This window comes from Condylura cristata, unplaced genomic scaffold (assembly GCF_000260355.1).
Source record: "Condylura cristata isolate star-nosed mole 26May11 unplaced genomic scaffold, ConCri1.0 scaffold00007, whole genome shotgun sequence".
In the NCBI taxonomy this organism is placed as follows: domain Eukaryota; kingdom Metazoa; phylum Chordata; class Mammalia; order Eulipotyphla; family Talpidae; genus Condylura; species Condylura cristata.
Genome location: NW_004567108.1, coordinates 7,630,440 through 7,653,759, shown reverse-complemented (window position 1 = coordinate 7,653,759; position 23,320 = coordinate 7,630,440). Strand labels below are relative to the sequence as shown.

Genomic DNA, 23,320 nt, shown 5'->3' with positions numbered 1-23,320 from the left:
AGAATCTGACAATTTGTGCTTCTCTGAGTCCAGGGGCCACATCCTTCCACCCCCTTCATGACACCAGTTCTAGGAAAGGTTATTTAAATCAAGGACAATTTATTGAATTAGTCAAAGACAGATATGCACTCACTGATGCTAAGGAGAAAGGAGTCAAGGAAAGAAAAAGTGTAATAAATCTGTGGGTCCAGCTACGAATTAAGCAACTGAAGAAGATGGATGTGAGTTTTAGTGGTTCTTTCCCAGATTATGTGCCTTCAAATGGAAAAAGGCTCCCTATTGGGGGTCACAGTGCCTAATCAATTAGCCTGTCTTGAAAATACATAAATCAACAGTGAATAGCATTTGATCATCTATAAATATACATCCATTGTATATGGTCCACTGTTGATAATTTGAGGTTTTAAGGTTTTTAAATTTCTTCTCTCATAAAGACTTTTGAAAATATTCAAATACCTCACCCATGTTCCTGGAGAATTTCTAATTTCTAGGTTCTTTATAGTTGATTTAGCCATAAAGTGGTATGCAATCTCCATTTCTGGAAAGTCTAACTTAAGGCAGTTAGAAGAAATAAGGGAAATTATCATTGTGGGACTGTTGGCTCTATTTATAAAATCCTGTTAAGGACACATTTTTTTTTTAAGATTTATTTATTTGTGCATACAGAACTGGGGTACAGGCCAGAGGCTCAGGGTCGGTGAGAGGCTTCACCAGAGACAGAGTGGGGAGCAGAACAGGCAGATCGACGAAGTACACTGCTGAGGGGAGCAGCGGGAGGGCGGGTCAGGAGAGGTCTGCCGCGCCATGTGGTCACCCCGGGGCAGGCGGGAATCGAACTCTTGCTGAAGTGGCTTTAGCTTCTCAGTGCTGTGATTTAACCCGCTGCGCCACCAGGGAGGGCCCAAGGACACATTTTTTTTAACATAATATTTTTTATTTTATAAATATATTTTTTAACATTATTCTTTGTTTTGTGCCTTTTCCATCTCAGTTGTAATCTCTGTGGACTTCCCACCACCATTTCACCCCTGTGCCATCACCATAGGCCCCTGTGTTCTTCCCATCCCAGTTTTCATCTTATTCCGCTTCCTCCCCACAGAGTGTCTCTGGTTTAAGTTAGTTGATGTTCTTTTATACTTTGTTACAATTAATATATATAAGATTCCAAATTTAAAACCAGCAAGGTGAAAAATAACTATTAATGACAGGAAATAAATTGTTTCAAAACAAAACACACACCAAAAAAAAATCAACCTTGTTTTTAAAATCAAACAGATTGGTGAAGAGAAGATAGCCAAAATTACTATAAAAGAGTCTCCAAAGAGTGATATTTGCTTGTCTGTGGGGAAGAAGTTTAGCTGTCTTATATAAGTGATGGCAAAGCCAATTGACTCACTTGTGACTCTCCATGATTTTTGCCTCAGATGTTATGAAAATTTCATACTTTCACATCGAAAGTAGAGGAAAATGGAAAGAAAATGCAAAGTGATGGTAGTCACAATAGTGAATAAGTGTTTTTTTTTTCCCCCATAGCCACTGAACTATGAGAAAAAGAAATCTTATACCCTCAACATAGAAGGAGCCAACACACATCTTGATTTTCGATTTTCTCACTTGGGTCCTTTTAAAGACGCCACTATGCTGAAGATCATCGTCGGTGATGTCGATGAGCCCCCACTGTTTTCCACACCTTCCTACGTCATGGAAGTCTCCGAAAATGCCAGGATTGGAACTGTCGTTGGCACAGTTATGGCTCAAGATCCCGACAGTGCCAACAGCTTAGTAAGGTACAGTACACGTTCAACCTTTCAGAACCACAGTCTCAGATTACCTCTTACAGCTGTTCGCAAAATACTTAAAATATTTTATTCCTGTTATTTTTTGCTCTTATATCTTACAATATTAAATGATACTCTGATAAAGAGTTTCAAATTAAGAGTGTAGAAAGCTCCATGAATATATTGGTAGTATTTCCACATGATGTGAGCATAATTTGGAAATTATGCTGAAATGTGGGTGGTCAGAATTATTGACTTACAAACTAAAGAATCTTTGTTGCTTAGTGAACAGAGTCTAAGGGTTTAAGTCTGTTTATCTCTGATTCCTGGTTTGATAGAATAGCTATATGTCTTGAGGAACTCCTCCATCATTTGTAAGGAAATTATTTCTTTTTGTTGTTTTAACTATTTAGTTTTATACTTTTTGTTTTACTTTTGGGGATCCATTTTTGCACTTGCATATGAATGCATGCCAATTCACCCTCCATACACTACTTGGGCAATTCCCATCTGCCGCCCTCCTCCAAGTCCTTCTCCAATTCCCACTGCACCCTTTAGCTCCTTAATATCTGTCTCTCCGTGTTAGTGTGAGAACACATGAACCGTAGGCATGAGGGGCTGAGCAGAGGCATCTGCACCTAGTGCTCACTCAGTGGACGCTAAGGTGTTCAAGGCAACATGGATTTAGAGACTTCTAGAATCTTGATATTCTAGCTGTATGATTTCATGTTCAACCTTGCTGCATTGCACATTGCCAGATTATGAACAAAGGATAATAATGCTGCCTGAATGTATTGATATAATGAATTAGATTGAAATAAAGGCCTTAACATAATGCCAAGGACATAGTACTCACTAAATCATATTTTAGTATTTCATGCTCTAGAGATAATTAAAACTTCTTTATATAATCAAACGGCATGTAGTTTTTGTCTCATTTATGACAAGGTCAAAGAGCTGCATTAATGTCTACCTTTATTTTGTAACCTTGCTTTTCAACCCTTGTGTAATCCTCAGTCTCTAAAAAGTTTGAAATCTTTGACAGTTCTCTCTGCTTTGTCCCAGCAAGTATTTCACTCTCTTTAGTTTTCATCCATTTTAGAAAAGCTATATGGTAATAGTCTCGTCAGTATCGATCTAGTGTTATAAAATTCCCAAATTCTTTTTAGACAATCATGATTATTTCAGATTATTTTAAATAGCCACAACACCCATGCTTGGAGAAGAACATTTTTTGGAGCACAGATGTCCAGATTCAGCAATCCTTCGTCTGTGAGTGCTTAAACAGAGTCCTGAGGACTATACTGCTACACTGACAGCTGGAGACAAAATAGGGGGCCTCTCTGGTGGCATAAAAGGTTAAATCTCAGCACTATCAGCAGCCACTGCAGCACAAGCTTGAGCCCTGGCCAGAGGGCTGACCCACGTGGTGCAGCAGACCTCAGCAGACCTCTCCTGTTACCCCGCTCTTACCTCAGCAGTATATTTCACTAGATCCACTCCTTCTGCTCCCCATTCTCTCTCTGGTGAATCCTTCACCTCTGGCCTATATCCCAGCTCTTGTGTGCATACACAAATAGATCTTAAAAAATAAAATAAAATAAAGAGCCAGGATGGGCAAAGTATTCAGAACAATTTGCCTAAAGGCAGCTGTGCAAACTGTCCTCTGATGAACAAATTGACTTTGATGTGAAGATGCTTGGTTGTCCAGCCAGAGGAAAGCCCTCCACACTACACAGAGCGCCACCATTCAATGACACTCAATAAGTAAAATTTTTCTAATGATATGTATAAAGCTATAGTATTACAAAACCTCTGTGCAAATGCGATCAGTTTTTCCCAAAAGGAGCTAGCAGCTTTTGAGAATGAAAATATTTCATCCTGTGAAATTATTTGATAAAACTTGGTGAGACTTTCTTCTGAAAAGTAAAATTTGAAATGAATGATACATTCCATACTTTTTAATTAGATATTTGGAAATAACATGAATGCTTTAAAGTGATATAGGAAGCAAACTATAATAGGTCGATATTACAACAGTCCTCATGAAAAAGTAGTTAAACATGTGAGCATGCATGTACACACATGCATGCATGGGACTGTTCAAAATCTGGATAGAGAAGTTGAAAAAATGATAAAGGTATATATAGTTGTCCTCAGAGAAACAGTGCCAGACATTTTCTGAAGGGAATGAGGGGAGGAAGTTTGAATTGAGACTCAGAACCCAGTATAGAATTTTTGAGAGTCAGAGGAAGGAACTGTGCTTGTTGCTTAGATTGCCTTTGTGGGGATAGCAAGAAAGAGGTTGGAGAGAAGCTAGATACAGATATCGCAAATGGTTTGTGTTAAACTGGCATATTTGAAACGTATCTTAGCAGCATTTTCCGCGGGGTGAATGAAACAGAAATGTGTGAGTAGCTTTAGTGGTGAACTTGATGTAGTATGCACATGTTGATTTGTAATGATGCACACCTGAAATTTACATCATGTGACAAAGCAGTTATTTTGGAAACATTGAAACAAAAACAACTTGTAAAACATGATAGGAAGTTTTACGTTTTAAGAGATATACGACAAGTTTTCAAAACTAGGAAGTATAGAATATGGGTGCTAAGATGGTAGGCTTAGGAAAACTGAGGTCAAGAGCAAAGACAAATTTCTTTCACTGTTGATCCATGTAACCTATACAGACAAAAATACCCTTTCCAGACAGAACAGTAGTTTGCACCCAAGGACAAATCCCCAGGGGACATCAGTTGATATCTGAAGACATGTGCACCCACCACCCCTGGGAGAGAAATGCACCTTTGTTCTCTGTAAGCAAAGGCAGGGATAATGTTGAACCTCCTGAATTAGCAAGGGAGTCCCTGCACAAAACAAAAGCAAACAGGATGGTAAACCAGTAAAGCTGGAATGCTGATGACACTCAAAAATCAATTCTGAAAAGATAATTTTGGAAAATACATACCAGGCTGTCTGATTCACATAGACGCAAAGTCATGTGAATGGTTTACATGTATATTTTGTATTCTACAAGAAATTAGTTATACATAATTGACGGTTCCATAATGTCACCCATTGCCTCAGTAATTGTTTCCAATCATCGACAACAGGTGATGGGACACATGTTTTGGTACATACATTCTCCCACTTGTTGGGATGTAAAAATGATTGTCTCTAAATGCTAATGCAGAGAAGTACAAATCCATTAGCATCTGCATTATTCTTTTTGCTTTGGTTAGACAACTACAATGAATCCTTGTGAAGCTGCCTTAAAATAATTAGACTCCATAGTTACTGTTTGGGGGCATAATTTACATAATATTTATTCTTGATTTTAATAAAAATGTGTCATTCACACGGGCCTCTAGGTGCAAACAGTGAATAAAAAACAGAAAACATTAACAAACACAAAAGCAAGCCTTCTACTTCCACCTTTCTTAGGGACCAAATGTTTGTACTAATTAAGAAAAGCACATTGAAAAGATGAACCTTCCATGTGCCCTGAAAAGCAATTAACTCCAAGTTTGTAGAATTGATAATGAAAGGGAGTTTGAGTCTTACAGGCATTTGTGAAAAGCTTCCTGACTTCAGTCTTTTGTATTTCAATTTTCTAAACGATTAGTGAGACTCTTCAGATTTCTAAGAGCATCCTGTGTCTAGTTTTGTCTCTTTCAACTCAAAACAAGAATGTGCAATTTGCAACAATATAATCATCACCTTTTTAAGAAGCAAAATCAGAACTGGGCTATTTCCAAGTTGTGAAGAAACCCTTGATTTAAATAGGCTGTACTTACTTGCTGATAGACTGCAAATGGAATCTGGAACCTTCCTGAGTAGCTACTGAGAAATGAGCAATCCCAATTTGAAACTAAGCCACTATAAAGCTTTCTGGTGTGATTTTATGCCATGTGTCTGCTAAAAAAAATAGTGGCCGCTTATTGTTTATATCTGTGGACCCTAAGTGTTTTTTTTTCCCCCTTTGAAGAAATATTTTCAATTCAGTTAATATTGGTTGGCATCATTGTTTCCATAATAAAACTGTATCTATGGAAACCAGTATGAAGGTTTCTCAACAGACTACCACTGAGTCTGTAGTGTGACACAGTGGTTCTGCTCCTTGGTATCTACCAGAAGAACATAATGGCACAAATTCAGAAGGAAACTTGCTCTTGTGTTCATTTCAGCACTGTTTGCAATAACTGGGATATGGAAATAGTCTAAAGGCTCCAAAACAAATGAATGCATTAAGAACACTTGGTCATATATTAATGGGTATATATGGGATATATGTACACACATGTTTGTGTACCTGTGTGTATGTTTGTATGTGGAGTACTACTCAGCTATCAAAAATATGTAAGGATGGAACTGGAAGGTCTACTACTAAGTGAAATCAGCCAAAGGAGAAAGACAGATACCAAATGATATCACTTATATGTGACATAGAGGAAAACAAAGCAGAGGGTTTGATAAAGCCTGACTAATACACCAACCCATGAAACTCTGAGCTTTTGAACATATTCCAAACACCCTTCAAGCCCTAGAAGTCTGCATTGATTGTATCATTTTGCAGATGAGAAAATGAAGACTCATAAAATTAATTTGCCAAGTTGTCATAGTGATAGAGTGACAGATCCAAAATTTAAATTCAAGTTTGTTTTACTTAAAGACCCCCATGTTTAAAGTCACATGCTATTCATACATTTCAGCTAGTAATAAAAGTTTAAACCTTATTTTTTGCAAAGTTCTAGTAGAACCTTATGACCCGGTGACATCTTCATGAGGCCATTGATTAAACTGGTCCCCACCATCCACTTTGCGAGGACACTGTGCTCTGGGAAAAGGGGTGCCGAAGACAGCCATGTCTCCCTGAGTTCTATCCCTCTCTGCAACAAAATTGTTCTTAGCTGGAGAGTTTCTTCAGAGGTCTGATAGTTGATTTGTTTCAAGAATGTGAAAGTTACTGATGCCCCCAATTAATATTTCACAAGATGAGGAGCTTTAAAGATAGGAATAAATATAGTGTCCCATCTTTACTTCATTTGTACTCTGATTCATAACTGGATTTATCTATATAGTTACAATTAAAATTTTAATGCTTTTTTTGACTAATAATTTTAAAGTGATGAGAAAGAGCTATTAAATATCCTTCCTAATTGTTTCAAATGCTCATTATGACACTATTTAGGAAGTCATAGACAATGTTGCCATGAGAAATAAAATCAAATTATGATCAAATTTTAAGTATTTGTCAAATTAAAAAAAAAAAAAAAAAGACTTCTATTGGCCCTCCCTGGTGGTGCAGTGGGTTAAAGCACAGCACAAAGAAGCTTAAGCCACTTCCACATGAGTTCGATCCCCACTTGCCCTGGAGGAGATCCACATGGCGAGACAGACCTCTCCTGATGCGCCCGCTGCTCCCCTGGGCAGTGTACTTCGTCAATCTGCCTGTTCTGCTCCACACTCTGTCTCTGGTGAATCCTCCCACTTTCTGCATCTGTACCCCAGTTCTGTATGAATAAATAAATAAATCTTTTAAAAAAAAACTTCTATTGTAAAAGAAAATATTTGCAGAGGGGAGAGGTGCTGCCTTCAGTATATCCACTGGCTTCTATTGAAGTGTTTTCCTATGCACCTCTGAAATTTTCACATAGCTCATGATGAGATTGTTCAATACCTTCAAATAAGAGTTCTTTCAAAATAATAACAAAGGTACTTCCTGGTGAACTAGAGTCTCAGCACTATCGACTCTAAGGCCTGAGTTCGACCCTGGCCGGGGAGCGGACCCACATGGCACAATAGACCTCTCCTGTCTCACCTGCTTTTCCCTTCAGCTGTGTATTTCAGTAAATCTGCCTGATCTGCTCCCAATTCTGTCTCTGGTGAATCCTCTCACCCACAACTGTGCCCTATACCCAATTTCTTCTACACAAATAAATAAACAAAGATATGTGACAAAACTGAAGAGAAAAACTAATCAAGTAGCTCTGAAACTGATCGGTTTGAATTCAGATTTTCAGAAAGAAAAATCAAAGAATAACCAGACAGTGTGATTCATAAGTTATGTTCAATGTGCCATCTGAAATACAGTGAGTGTTTATTCTGTAGACCACATTAACGTATAAAAATTAGTTACTGAAAATCAAGAATAAATTACTCAATCTCATAATGCAAAACTTTATTATATTCTCATCAAAAGCTGCCTTAGTCTTCTGCTACAAAGAACAAGACTCACCAGAAACAATTAACACAAATCAAGTAGGCACAGGGAGCAGATAGCCTCTCATTTCAACCGGAGAGTTTTTCTTTTACTCGTGCTTAGAACAGGATCCCATCCCACATAGCCAAGTTAGCATATCCAGATGGACGGCGCCTTTACTGCTGAGTGCTGTGTGGATATGACATGTCAGAGTGTGCGGAGACCACAAGATGACTTAGGAAACCTTGTTTTATGGATGATGGACTCTATAGACTAAGATAACTGAATGATAAGCTCCATCCGCAACTAATCACAGAGAATAGATAAGAATGTGATGACTTTTAGCAGGCTTCATAAATGGATTGTAGACCCCTGACAATCTAACTTTGTTTTGGTTTAAGTTTATGTAACATTCTGACCTGTGGTAGCAGCCACCTCAGATCACAGTTCAAGCCCAAGATAAGAACCTACATTTTGGGTGGACGTAGGTAACTTCCTTACCCTTGGAATAATCACATAAACCTTGGCTTAGTGGTGCTCTGTGAACCACTGACTGAAGACTATAATCATCCAAATTGCTTGGATACAATAGCTTTGAAATGAGAAATTTGTAAAGAAATACAATGCTTAAAATGATTCCAAGGCATTTCTAGAGCTTAGGGTTATTGAAATTTCTGCTATTTTTCGTTAACTCAAGAGGTAAATACTACAGAGAAACATAATTTCTTAAGGAGAGGTTTTACTTCTCCAGATACTTGTTTCACTAGATCTAGGTCTTGAATCTGAAAGTTAAAAAGTTTCCCCAAAGCCAGTGTGGTGTGTGTTCTGCCCATTTTATTAAATACAAGACACCATGTATCAAGTAACAAATGATCCTTATATTCTGTTTCATTTTGTTTCCAGAAAGATTATTTCCTGGATACATTACTTGTGGGGTAGTTGCGTCCCCAAAGAGAACCTTAAATGTTTTAATGAAACTCAGCTTTGTTTCAGGTGCATGATATTTGCTGTAATACTCCACCGGGGGTGTATTGATTAAAACACATCCCTTCTAGCGATCACGTTCAGTAAAATTTCAAAAAAACAGCTCTTTGGAAGACAAAATCGCAAATAAATTGGCTTTGCCATTCATTTTCTGTATTTGCAAGAATCTAAAGTTGGGCAACTGAATGAAGGTTCCTATATTTTAAGCAAAAATGTTTCTCCAAGTAAATCACTGTAAAAATAGATTTACATGATATAAATTTTCAATTAAGTCCGTGTGGACAGACAATAGTGAAAATAAGTGCCTCTGGCGAATGAAGTTTTATTATTGAAATGAAAAATAACTTTCCAATACACTTTCACATAACTAATAATTATCTAGAGTCTAAGCCTATATAATCAAAGGGAGATTGAGTGCCAAATGATGAACTGGGTCATTTGTTTAAAGTAGCCTCTGTTGAAGAAAATACTTGAGTAAAGGTAATCATTACTGAGATTGACTGTTTGCTGTAGTCATAACTCGTCTGCCTATTTGTTGGTCTGCCTAATTTGAATAATGAATTTTCATCTTGTTTCAAAGTAATGCAGTTTATTTTTGCTTTTTCCATTGCATTAAAACTTATTACCACAAGTTTGAAGTAGTGCACCTGTTATATGGCAAAACAGAGTGGTAGAAAATAAAAGTTATAGCCCAGATTTATGAGTTATCTTGCTAACTATGCAAGAGCTCAGTGCTCCATGGGTCCATTTGTCTCACAGCATGAAACTAGTCAGGGTTCGTATAGGGGACTGGTTCAATGAGTGGGCTCTTCATGCATTTTTAAAAACATTGTTATAGAGAAATTTGAACTTACACAAAAATATCAGGGCAGCACTATGAAGCTATCTGCAGCCACTGTGGCACAAGTTCAATCCCCAGTCAGGGAGCTGACCCACATGGCACAGCAGACCTCTCTCACCCGCTGCTCCCCTCAGCAGTGTGTTTCAGTTGTCCTGCCTATTCTGTCCCCACTCTGTCTCTGGTGAATCCTCTCACCGCACCCACACACACCCCCCCCACTCCCCGCTGCATCTCTGGTCTTTACCCCAGTTCTTGAATGCATACATAAATAAATATTTAAAATATAAAGTAAAATGTCATACGATACTGTTGTGCATACATTGTCCAGCTTCATCAGCTCATATACAACTCTGCTGCATACATATCCCTAACTATTGTGCCCTTCCCACTATTAAGCTAAAATCTGAAACAGAAGATCTTAAGGGCTACCGGGCTGAACTGGCACATATAGTCTATAGCCAGGAGATTACCACTAGCCTCTTAGGGGAGCATCTTATTGACCATGGATTATGCACTTTCCTATTGGCATTGAGTGAAGATGTTATCTTGATACTTATTTCAAACAGCAAGTAGAGAGCAGAGAGTGTAGAAGTGTGATGTCCATTATCATGGTGTAGAGGCGCCTTTGAACCTACCATAGCATTTCTCCTTCACACCAGCCCCTTTAGCGAAGACACCCCAATAATTCTTGTCAAAAATATTAATAGATCCACTATGGAGTGTTTTTCTTTTCTTAGATTCAATAAAAAAATAAATAGAGTTTTAAACATAACTGTACATCAAATTAGTGGCAGCATTATGAGTCTAATGAAGAATTATGAGAAGAGTGAAATATAAGTGTTCATTTTTCAATACTCAGCTATGTTGCAGTAAAACAGATACATAAGCTGTGCACACACTCTAAAGAAATCCATTTCCTGTATTATTTGAATAACTTTCAAACATAATGTTATGACGTGTTTAAAAGGTGATGTCTGGACTCTATAAAAAAATCTCTGCTGAAAAAATAATGCTCTAAAGCATGATAACATTGGCCTGATCATTTCTAAGCAAAATATTTACAAAAGCAAAGGCATGTACGGAATGTCCTAATTAATTTCATAATAGGCATTAAATTAACAGTGTTCTATATTTTTATTGAGATGCAATGGACATATAACACTGCATTGGGTTCAGGTATACAATGTAAAGATTCATGATTCTGTGTGTATACATTGCAAGATGACCATCATGTATCATTAACATCCATCCCTCAACATGCATAGTTATAAATTCAAAAATTCTTGTGATGAGAAATTTGAAGGTGTGTGTGCTAAATAATGATCATATATCCTATGTGGTGCCGTGCAGAGATAACTGCTGTCACTTTCAGGGACATTTTATTCCTGTGACTCATTGAGCCCCCTGTGACCTTCCTGTCCATATTCTCTACTATATCACTTATGTTTTTCTTTATATTTCTTATATAATTGCTTGGTGTATTCATTCACTAAAGAGAAAAATCATACATGTATGTTGTTTTCCATGGAAGAATAAGCTTATTCTCCTCCACTTTCTAGTTAAAATCAATGCATATATTTTTTGTATGGGGACTGAGAAATAGCTTAATTTTCTGTTAGAGATACCCTGTGTAACCCTTATTCATAACCTACTATGTTTGAACACATTGTCAGAAGAAAAAAATAATAAATAATAACACAATCAAATTCTAAACAAAAATATATACTTAACTCTTTGTGAACAATTTTATTGAAAGAGCCCACAGGTTTCCTACAAGGAAAAGGAGAGTAATCTTTCCAGAGATATTAGAACAAATGATGATTATCTCCAGAGCCCTAACTCTTGATGCTCAAAGATTAAATACTTCCCTAGATTGCATCACTGAGGCCTCACAATAAAGTTATGCTGCAGCAGACATTGCCATTATGCTCACAAAGGGAGATAGGAGCAGTTACACCATGCTTGTGCTCATAGAACAGTGGGAGACCTGTTTGCACGTTTGTATTTTCTGTCCACCACTCTCTATGATTTTCACATACATGCTGAAACATGTATTTTATTTTAGAAACAAATGTCATTTTAGAAACAAATGTCCATAGAATTCATATTTACATCTTGAATACACCAAGACCCGTCATCTTCAACTGACAGAACACAGAAGGAAAAAGATTGTAGATGTTCGTCATGTCTGAAATCCATACTACTTCTGAGTTATCTGAAAATTGGGAAATTTGGTCTCGGGAAGCCTCCTTTGCACTCTTATTTCTTCCCGGGGTGGAATGCATGCATGATTGACATCCTCACCTATCTGTGCAATCCAGGCTGCATCAGCCTGCATCAACCTCCTCATCAGACAGCTCAGTTATCTCTTATACAAAGTAGTTAGTATCTCTTTGGCTTCATTGATAATAAGATCAGATCAATCCTCACTCCTCACCTAAGCATATGATATTTTAAATTAAGCATTATCGATCAAGGTTATCCTCTGGATGGGTGGTGACACTATGGAGTTTTGATTTGTTGATGCAGATGAAACTTCTTTAGGTTCCTTTCTGCAATCTATAACAAGAAACCTGTCTGCCATTTTTTCTCTCTAGTGAGTATGGTAACCAGGATCACAGAACAAACAGTGGTCTCAAAAATACTTGGACACTCTACAAAGCAGATCAAGATACCAGTTCTCTCTCTCCCTGACTGCCTTTCTGTTGGGAAATTATCAAATGTCATATTTTCTGGATAATCTCAGTGCACACCGCTCAAGTTAACTATTACTCAAATTTCAAGATGGCTCAGAACTATCCTGAAGGCTTCCATAGCTTAGATTTTTATTTTCATCTCTGATTTTAAATTCTCTATTCAAACATCATAGGTTTTTTTGCAAAGGCTGTCTTTTCTATTGTCTGTTTTCCTAAGCTAAGTCTTATGTCTAAATTATTTTCAGGTTGGTGATTTTCTTTCTTTTTAATACCTTGTTCTTTCCTTATATCCTATCTAATGCATATTTTTGAATGCAGGGATAAAGTCTCAATTATTATCTAGTCTTAAAAGCAGATTATAAAATTTTTGTTGACTTAAATTGTACTTTGATATCTTTCACTGAGTAATTCCTGATGTTGGAGAAAACTTTCCATCTCCCCATGCCTCAGTTCCTTCCCCAATGAAAGGAGCTAGGAATAGTACCTAACTCATGTACTTGTTCTGAGTACATAATGAGCTAAATGCTTTGAACTTAGTTAAACACAATGTATTTCACTTAAGTGCTTCCTAAACATTAGCTTTACTACTTTTTATTATGTTGTTCTTATAAACCCCTCTGTGTAAGTGTTCCCTCTCTGTCATGCATGTCATCCCTAGAGACTTGTAGCCTTATATTAAGGGAAACATCTTTAAATTTCATGTCCAGTTATACATGTGTGTATGTGTATACATGTGTGTGTATGTATGTATTTACAGTGCTTTTAATCTCTATTTACAATGGTTTGATTTTGGTAGCTAGGAACTGGCTACTGGAATATTCCCTAAACACTGAATTCCTTAGGTTTTATCATAAATCCCAATTTAAGACCTCTAACTCCTATGCAAAGGGTTAGTGATTTTATTATTATTGAATTTCACCAAAAAAATGTCAAGTTAATGTTAACATTTGCAAAAAAATGTAAATATTTACATATTTATATGTTCCATGAATTACTAAGTTATGTTGACATTTTAAGATTTCTGAAAATGTTGGAATATGTTATGAACATTATCGGAAGTTATTGAGAATTGTTCATCTGCATTTGTCTTAAGCAATATTATGAATCCATGTCACTTCATAAATTTAAATATTAGCCCTGAATGAATTGACATAGTCCCCTAAAATAATTAGAATAGTTTCCTTGATCTCTCATTTCTACATTCCTTTTTCTTTCTTTCTTTCTTTTTTTGTTTTTTGTTTTGTTTTGTTTATTTACAAGTCTAGGCAGAAATCCAAGGGTAGTTAAGCAGAACTATTTAGTTCTACTTGAGTCAAAATTCAATTGCAACTCTATGAATAAGACTCTCAGATCCAAGTAATCCCCAATACCTAGCTCCTGTGTGTAGATTTCCCAAGAGAGTTCAGTAATACAGAAAACGGCAAAATGAATAGCAGGAAGCTAAGGACATATATCTAGCATGATACCTTCCATTTTAAAATATTTACGCTTTTTTTCTTTTTTTTTTTTTACTCAAACTATTTACACTAAAAGCATTTAACCACAAACATTAGTACTGGTGTTAGCTCAGAATGAAGTACCTAAAATAGAAGAGACAATGTCTACACGTTTTCACATTCTCAAGTAAGCTTATAAACAGAAGAGGTTCCTTTTGTTTTTGTTTTTTTTTTTTTTTTTTTGCAAAATGACCACTGGAATGTCTAAAATGAGCCACTTTCTGACTTTCTGTCATGCTTCAGAGGGCTCTATGCATAGCAGTGTTTCCTAGGCCTTTTTGATACTGAGGCAGGAAACTTTGAGGCTGAACTATACGTTTCAATGTTAAGTCCCAATATCAAAAACTATGATCCCAAAATGGGAAGTTCCTTGATGACAGGTAATGGCAACTAACTTGATAATGTAGTAACCAAATCTTACTTCTAATTTCATTGTCAATTTACATTTTATCTAATATCATCCTTTCCAGGCACCAGCCTTCTCACCCCTCCTAATCTCTGCAGTTACCTTCAGCATCTGTTGTCTGGGGAAGGGATGTTATGAGTTGTTTGTTTGTTTGTTTTGTGATACAAAATCAAGTCAAAGTCAAATTGTTTCAGAACAAAAGAATCTTGGTTTGAGAAAAACAAGACTATGTGTCTTTTCCTATCTTCAGTAGTATCTCAATCTGGTATCTAAAAGTATTGCTCTATAGCTGTTCTACTTCTTGTTTAAAGTGTTTTTTTTTTTTCTCATTGAACTTTCTTCAGTTAACAGTTTTTAGTAAAATAAATCAACATATAAGAGTCAATTCCATGTTTTGATCAAATTGTTATAACTGATATATTACTGCTCTTTTTAGGTGTTATTTTCACTGAATGTGCTCCTAGATTTCTCTGGATGCTCTAACTGACACTATTAATATTTTACGACATGCTGTTGCACATATATCACAGGTGGTTATGAGAGTTCATCATATTTTACTTATTGTATTAACACATAATGGACTTACCAAAGGCAATGTTTGTTGTCTCTTACTAATCACTGTATTTACACTCTGTACCTTTCTATTCATGGAACTTGGTTCAGTGTTTTGTATTTAAGTTTTTGAATTAGTAATTCAAGCATTAATTGAGAGCTGACAGGTAAAATGAATGTCAGATCTATCCAAATATAAAGTTGGTCAAGTGTTGGTGGTATAATGTTGAGCTTGCCAAATATAAAGTTGCCAGACATATCTTAAGAGGGGTCGCCATGGCGGCACAAGGAATTAAAACACAGTACTAGGAAGCTCTCCACAGCCACTGCAACAAGAGTTCCATCCCCAGTCGGGGAGCTGACCCACATGGCACAGCAGACCTCTCCTATATCCCCGCTGCTCCCCTCAGCAGTATATTTCAGTGGGTCTGCCTGTTCTGCTCCCCACTCTGTCTCTAGTGAATCCTCTTACCACCACCCCCTGCACCTCTGACCTATACCCCAGTTCTTGTAGGCATAGAAAAATAAAAAGAATCTTAAGAGTCGTATATAGACATTTAAAATATGCAATTAAATATTTGAATATATTTGACTTAATACCTCCCTTCTTTCAGTTTTATATTCTTTATTTTACCATCAATTAAAAAGATGTGTCTGTGATTTTTCTAGATACTTCATTGACTACAGTGCTGAAGAGGACAGATTTTTCAACATTGATGCCAATACTGGAACCATTAAGACCACAAAAGTTCTTGATAGAGAAGAAACTCCCTGGTACAACATCACAGTCACTGCTTCAGAAAATGGTAAACTCCTTTACATTATGGGTCATGGGGAATTTGACATTGTGCATGAGGGTTTATGTTCATCGGCCTCAGGTTTTCATGGGAGTAGAGTGAGATGCCAGGTGCCTGGCTCTGACAGTGTATGTACAGCATGGAAGACACAAATCCTCACTTTCAAGTGCAGTGACTAAATCATATCTGTTTGCCTTTACTTTCATCCCAGCTCTGGGAAGGAACTTGGGCCTCACCACACGCTTTGTCTTCACCTGTTGCTTGGTCAGAGTGTTTGATTCAAATTTCTCATGGTGATATTTGCTGCCTCATAGATGCATGTCTACATGATCATGAAGTTAGAAGGTTGTTTCAAATATTTGTGTTCAGCAAAAGGAAGGAATGAAAATAGAGTATGGTACTTCAGTAGTTTTATTCATTTAACATTCTTCTACAAGCTTTCATGAAAGTACAAGCTTACTGTAAGCTAAAAAACTTACAGAAAAAAGAATAACTCTTGGAATTTCAACAGGAAAATCTTAAGTTATCTTCATGAGAATTATATGTGGAACCACTGAGGAAGAGTCTTTTTCCATCCTTATACAGAATATGGCAGCATTATGATAATCTTGATCCAGAAAACAATGCAAGAATAAATGTCAATAATTACCTCTGCATTTTAAGATTGTATGAATATGTTTAAGTGAAATCAGAACAGAATTGTGATTACATAGATCATGGTAAAATCTTTTATAAAGATTGAATGAGGTCTAAGGTGCCATGTATAAAGTTGAACATAGAAATTGGGTATAATTTAAGGATGCTATCATGCATTTACGAGAGAACCATAAATAGATGGGAAATTGGAATTACTTCACATTAGAAAGTAAAGCTACATATAATGAAATCATGTTCTCTTTTGCACTCAGAGAATAAGACATTAACATGTTTAGATATGATACACAGTTTTCATTTAGATTTTTATATGATTCACATAACAAAAAGATAGTATGAGTATGTGCAAATGCAATTAGAACAAAACTTGACCTTTCTAAGGTATGCAGTTTCAGTGGAATTCAGCATATCCATTATCCATCTCCATAATCAGCTTTAGGGCATTTTCATTCTCCTGCAGAGTCTTGCCTCTAGCTCTAGCTCCTGAGCTCATTGTCCGGCTGGAAACCACGATTCTAGAGCCATTTCTATAAATGTCTTCAAGTGGCTACAACTAAATACCACTCAAGTTAGTGCTTTAAATAGCTAACATTTACTCCTTCTATTTTGGAGACTGGGAATTCCAAGGCCAAAGAGTCAGAGTTTCGATGTCTGGTCTGTCACCATCTGTCTTCCAGTCTGGTCTTATGGGACAGAGGGCAAGGGGCATTTCTGAGATCATGCCTGTCTGAGCACTAATAGTCAGGCAAGCTCTGCCCTCACAGCCTAAGAACCTACTTCCTAGCAACACCCCAGGAGGAGTTAGGTTTCAAAATATTGTCATAAATTGTCCTCAGTAGCAATAGACTTTCCCACTATTGTGATTTGCTGTAACACAATATATGTTCCTTTGTGACTGGACCCGTTTTAGTTAGCTGATTTTCAAAGCTCATCCACATTATAGCTAGTATCATCCCTTCATTCTTTTCTTTTTAACATTTTATTCATGTATGCACACAGAACCAGAATACAGGCCAGAGGTGCAGAGGAGGTAAGAGGATTCACCAGAGATAGAGTGGGGAGAAGAATAGGCAGACTGACTGAAACACACTGCTTTTTTATGATTTGGAAAGTTATTTACAGGAGAGGTCTGATGCTCCCTTTGGATCAGCTTTTTAGCCAGGGATGGAACTCACACTGAAGCAGCTGCTGCTAGTTTCTGAGTTCCCAGTGATGTACCTCAACCTGCTGCACCACCAGGGTCCCCAATCCTTCATTATGCTAAAAACTTCCATTTCTAGACTACATACACTTTATTTATCTATTCATCATTTAGTAAGCATTTGGGTTGTCCATACATGAATAATATTGCTGGAGCATTAATTGAAAGACATGTGGACATGTTTCTTTTGGGTATATACCTACAAACTGTTTGATAATATGGTAACTCAGTATTTATTCTTTTGGTAAACAAACATACTACTTACCAAAGTGACCACCACAGTTTACATTTCAAACAGCAGAACAGGAGGGTCCTGATTTTGCTACCTTTTTACAAATATTTATTATCTTTTTCTTTGATATCAGGGTAGGTTTGGGATAATATCATCACTGTGGTTTTGGAGTAATAACTCTTTATGTTATATAATTTTATAAGGTTCTTCATTACAAGTCAGTAATTAGATTATTCTAGTCTTTTCTATCTGAATTTTTCACATTTGTGCACCTGCAAAATCACCTCAAGTGATTTCCATTTAGATTACTTTTCCAACATAATATTCTCTTTGAAAATAAGCATTTACTAATTGCTTTTTTATGACTTTTATAGTTTACAATGCCTAATCAGATACATGGTGATGTACCATTTTTAAATGAGTATTATAAAGAATCCATAGTGGGTCCATTTATTATCATTCTAGCTAATCTTTATTTTCAAAATAACGGGACTGTGTATAGAATCATGTGTTCTTTGTCAGCTAAAGGCAATTCCAATACTCTCGAAGAATAAGGACTCGTTTAACATTAGTTGAAGTATAAAGGTGTGAATGAATTAACTGGTACAAGAAAAAATAATGAGAACATTGAAAAGATTCAGAAAAAATTGGGCGGTTCTTCTTGGGAAGCAAGAAGATCCTTCATATATGAAGGATGGGCAGTAGAGTTCCTAGGGAAACATGTTTATCAAACACAATAGTAATTTATTTTAAAATAAATTCCAGTTCAACTCTAGATGTTAAGACTATCACAGACCAAAGTTTAGATTGCTTCTAAATCTCACCACCACCTAAATGAAGTCCGAATCAAGTAGAAACTGCCTTATGAGTAGAAATGATTTCATGTGTATCATGAAATTTATATTATTGCCAATCATTACCAAAAGAAATGCACATTTTTTACTAACATAACACCTCACATATATGTCTACCTTTTTTTGTTTTTCACTCTTTGCTAGTACTACCCACAGGAAATGAGTTCATACATATCTACTAAGTAAAACAGTACATACCTTGGATTTTATAGATGGTAATAAAAAAGCTCTAGGGACACTTCAGATAGCATTGCTAAAATCTAATTCAATCCTAATCATAAACATGTATGTATAAAGAACGAGCACTACTTAAGAGTTATAGCCATCTGGGAGAAGCCCACATTCTGGTACTAATTGTTTGGCCTAAGGGCCCAGTTCAATGCCACTGGGATCTCTGCCATGTAAATTATTGTAGGTCTTAACCTCAACATTAGCCCTGTTAACAAAATATTTCCTAATATATTTTAATATTAGAACTGTACATGATAATCTTGAAAACTGAAAAATTTCAAGACTGTTTAGAACAGTTTCAAGTTCAGCAAAATCAAGAAGGTACAGACCTTCCAGCTTCCTGATGCTTTTACCATCCCCTACCTGCTACCAGTGTTACAACTGATAAGCACGGATAGATACATCATTACTGTGAACTTTGCCCATAGTTAATTTGAGGTTCTCTCTTGGTATTCTAGTGGGATGACAAATTAAAATTGCATGTGTCCTTCAGTACAACATCATACAGAATATTTTCATTGTATTGAAATTCTTCCATGCTCCCCTATCTATCTTCCCTTGCCCTATCACCAGGGAATTGCCAATCTTTTTATTGGCTCCTTAGCTTTGATTTTTGCAGAATGTTATATGGTTGGAATCATACAATATATAGCCTTTTCATAATTATTTTTCTCACTCTAAAGTGTCTTCCATGTCTTTTTATGGTTTGACAGCCTTTCCCTTTTCATTGCTCATTAATATTCCATTGTCTTTATGTACCCCAGTTTAGCTACTGAAAGGCACCTTATCTTGGTAGCTTCTAAAGGTAGCCAACGATGAATGAAACTTCTATAAGCATTTATGTGTAGGTTTTGAATGAGCATAAATTTTCAACTACTTTGGGTAAATATGAAGTAGTTCAATTGCTTAAGTATTTAAAAAGAGGATGGTTAGTTTTGCAAGAAACTGTCAAACTGTCTTTAAAAATGATGGTGCCCACCAGCAATGAATGACATTTCCTATTGCTCCATATCTTCACATTCTCAACTCATTTGATGATGGCAGTTTTCAAAATGGGGGTCATTTTAATAGGTATATAAGGGTCTCTTATTGCTACTTCAACTTGCAATTCCCTGATGATATACACATGCACACACACACACACAAATTGAGAGAGAGAGAGAGAAACACTGTTTCTTCGGGGAAGTTTGTTTTAAGGTCTTAACCCATACTTTAAAAGGTTCCTCTATTTTCATATCAGTGAATTTTAATGGTTCTTATAAGTTTTAGGTAATATACTTCTATCAGATGTGCTTCTTACAAATATTTTCTCCCAGGCTGTGTTTTGTATTCTCATTTTCCTGACATTGTCTTTGCAGATAAGAAATCAGATTTTCTATGAGATTGCATTTAAAATTTAATATTTCATTATAATTTTACTTAATTTGCTTGATTGAGGTCACATTGGTTCACGACACTGATTAGAGGTTTAGGGTTACCTCTCTTCTCATGTATGTTACCGCACCACACCCACCACCAACTCACTCATAGTCCTCCACTCTATCCATTGTTTTAAATCTGCTTTAGCTATTGCACAAGTAAGAAAAGAGGGGTCCTTTTCAGTGGAGAATGTTTAGAGTGAATAAGAGCAAGAACCCCTATGAAATGAAAATAATGCCCCTTAATCGCATGACTGGCATCATTCAAGGAACCCAATATGAGAAGATGGTGTCACTCTTGAAATGAAGAGGCTTGGAGCATGTCAGTAGGACCCAAACTCAATGTGCCTATTTGCTACGTGGTATTTGACCATTACATACCTATTAAAATGGCTCCAATTTAAAAACAGACATCACTAAATGAGTTGAGGATGTGAGGATGTGGAGCAACAGGAAATCTCATTCATTACTGGTGTGCACCATCATTTTTAAAGACAGTTTGACAGTTTCTTACAAAACTAAACATCCTCTTTTGTCCTAAAGTTCTAGGTCAAAATGATTATTGAGACAGGAAGGAAATATGTCTTTACCGTTGCTACTCAACGTAACTAGTAGCTATTTTCATTTGTATGTTTTAATCATACTACCAAAAAATCTCAGTGCAATAGAGGGCAGATATCTCACTGTATAGATGGAAATGGAAACTCACACTCAGTATAAATCTGCTTATTTTTTACTCCTGATCTGTGCTCATTGTAACATGGATTGCTAGGGAATCATGTGTTCTTTGAACCCAAGTTTTGGTGACATATTTTAACTGATTAAGTATTTTTATTGTTTATTAATTTATTCTGTGGCATTTGCTATTTTCATGATTTTAATGAAGACAGGAAGACTCAGATTAAACCCAGTAAGAAGTATATGGTCACAGATTAGAACATGGCATCATATATATATTTGGGGGAACAAATGTTGGACATAAATGCCTGTGAAATCGGTTACAGATACCAGTGCTGTCCCTCTATTTAACCTTTGATACAGTTATTTTGTAGCCTCTATTGCTTTTCTGTTGCCCTGTAACAAACATGATTTCTAGAGGTTAGCAGTCCAGGTGCGTTCATCTGAATACTTTGTCGAAGAGTCAAAAAAACTGAATTCATATTTCACCTGGTGAGATCTTATTTGGAGGCTCTGGGGCACAAAGTTGATTCATGTTCATTCCTTCTGTCACAGTCTCCTTTAGGGTGATAAGTATGACAGCACCATTTTCTACCTGGTTCTCATCAGGAGGGGGGCTGACAATGTCGTTTTAGAGTCTGCCCACATTCCCTGTCATCAGGCCAACATCTTCTTTAAGCAGGCGAGTATATCAGGTCCTCTTGCTTTGAATCTCTAACTTCCTCTTCTGCCCCGGGCTGAAGAAAGCTGTACCCTCACTGGTTTCTTCTGGCCGTATAAGAACTGCTCAGATTATTGTATTTTGAATCAAATGACTCGACACTTCAGTAACATCAAAAAGACCTTTCATGACAGTACCTGCTTGGGTTTTGGGTCGAATAAGCAAAGGCTGGAGATCTCGTGATGTCATTCTAGAGCTCTGCCTGTCATGATTTTAAATTAACTGTAAACTTGGGGGGCTTATTCTTTTACTTACTCTAAATATTTTTTTCATGATTATTTGCTATGGCTCACTTTCCCTCTATATGACAGCCTACTAAAATAGACCTTAATAAAGAGCTTTTTTTTTTTTTTTAAGTGAATAGCTCCTATCTCCTTCCAATTACTTGTTAATCTCTGAGCTCAAGATAAGGTATACTTTTATATCCACTGTTCTTTAGAATCTGCTTTTCTAATAACTAAATGGAACAAATAGTTTTCATGCCCTATCTCCCGCTGGTTTCTTGGTGACATTTGACTATATTAATCTACCTCTTTCTTTGAATATGCTACTTCCTTAGTTACCATTTCAGTATCTGGTGTGACATGTTTTATCATCTCTACCCTAAAGTACACATTAATTAACTCACTCAGACTGTATTAATAAATAATATTCGCTAGCCACTAAAGATATGTAGGATATTATTTTACCCTTCAGGAATATGAGTGCAATACAGAAGACAAGAAAAGCAGATAATTGCATTGTGAATAATTAATATGGCAATAACATTTTTAGGTGAATAGAAAAATATGAAGCCAGAACAGTACAATTTCTCTAGCAAAATCAGAGAAGGTTTCATAGAAAGGTAGGTAGCATTTGGATTATGTCTTGATGTGAAGGGTAACTAAGGTTAAACTGCATTGTGTTTCTAATTAAATCTGTGTTAGTAAAGGTTCTAGAAATAGTAGTTTGTGCTTAGAAAACAGTCAGCAAATAGATTTGCTGCAGGGATTTGGCTCATGCATTTATGGAGACTGGCAAATTCAAAATCTTGAGATCATTTGACCTCGCCTCAGGTCAAGGGCAAAGTCTAAAGGCAGAACTAAGAAAATTAATTTTGATCAGTAACTATCAATCAAACTAGTTCTCTCTTATTTAACACACACTTATCTGGTGGAAAATAAACTTTACTCAACTACCAATTTAAATATTAATTTATCCAAAACACCTTCGCAGAAATACACAAAATGATGTTTGACCAAATATCTGGCACTCTGTTAATTACACACCATTTGTGATTAATAAATTTAATTAAATAAATTTATTTAATCAATCAATTTATTTAATAAATCATTTTAAATGATTTCTTAATTAATTCTATTTAATAAAATTCAATAAAAGTTAAGAAAACCCACAGTATTCTGGTTTTTATCTGTTCTCTAGGTGATCATGCTTGTGCTAAATCTTGAGAATCACTGACCTATGTGATTCTGTGCAAATCCAATTTAAGAAACATTTTTCCCTGTCATAATTGGATTATGAGCCCTCACCCATCTTGATTGCCTCAGAAATAAACTCCATATAGAACATATGTGGTTCT

At 36.2% G+C, this 23,320-nt stretch overlaps 1 protein-coding gene across 6 annotated transcripts in view; it reads left to right on the top strand.

The window, feature by feature from the left end:
- The window catches only part of CDH18 (cadherin 18, type 2), a 658,667-nt gene that overhangs the window by 593,446 nt on the left and 41,901 nt on the right, over positions 1-23,320 (top strand). For all 6 annotated transcript variants that reach the window (XM_012721823.1, XM_012721820.1, XM_012721821.1 and 3 more), the window contains 2 exons: positions 1,534-1,787; positions 15,625-15,761. In XM_012721823.1, coding sequence (XP_012577277.1) covers positions 1,534-1,787; positions 15,625-15,761 — 391 coding nt within the window. The remainder of the gene's footprint in view (positions 1-1,533; positions 1,788-15,624; positions 15,762-23,320) is intronic.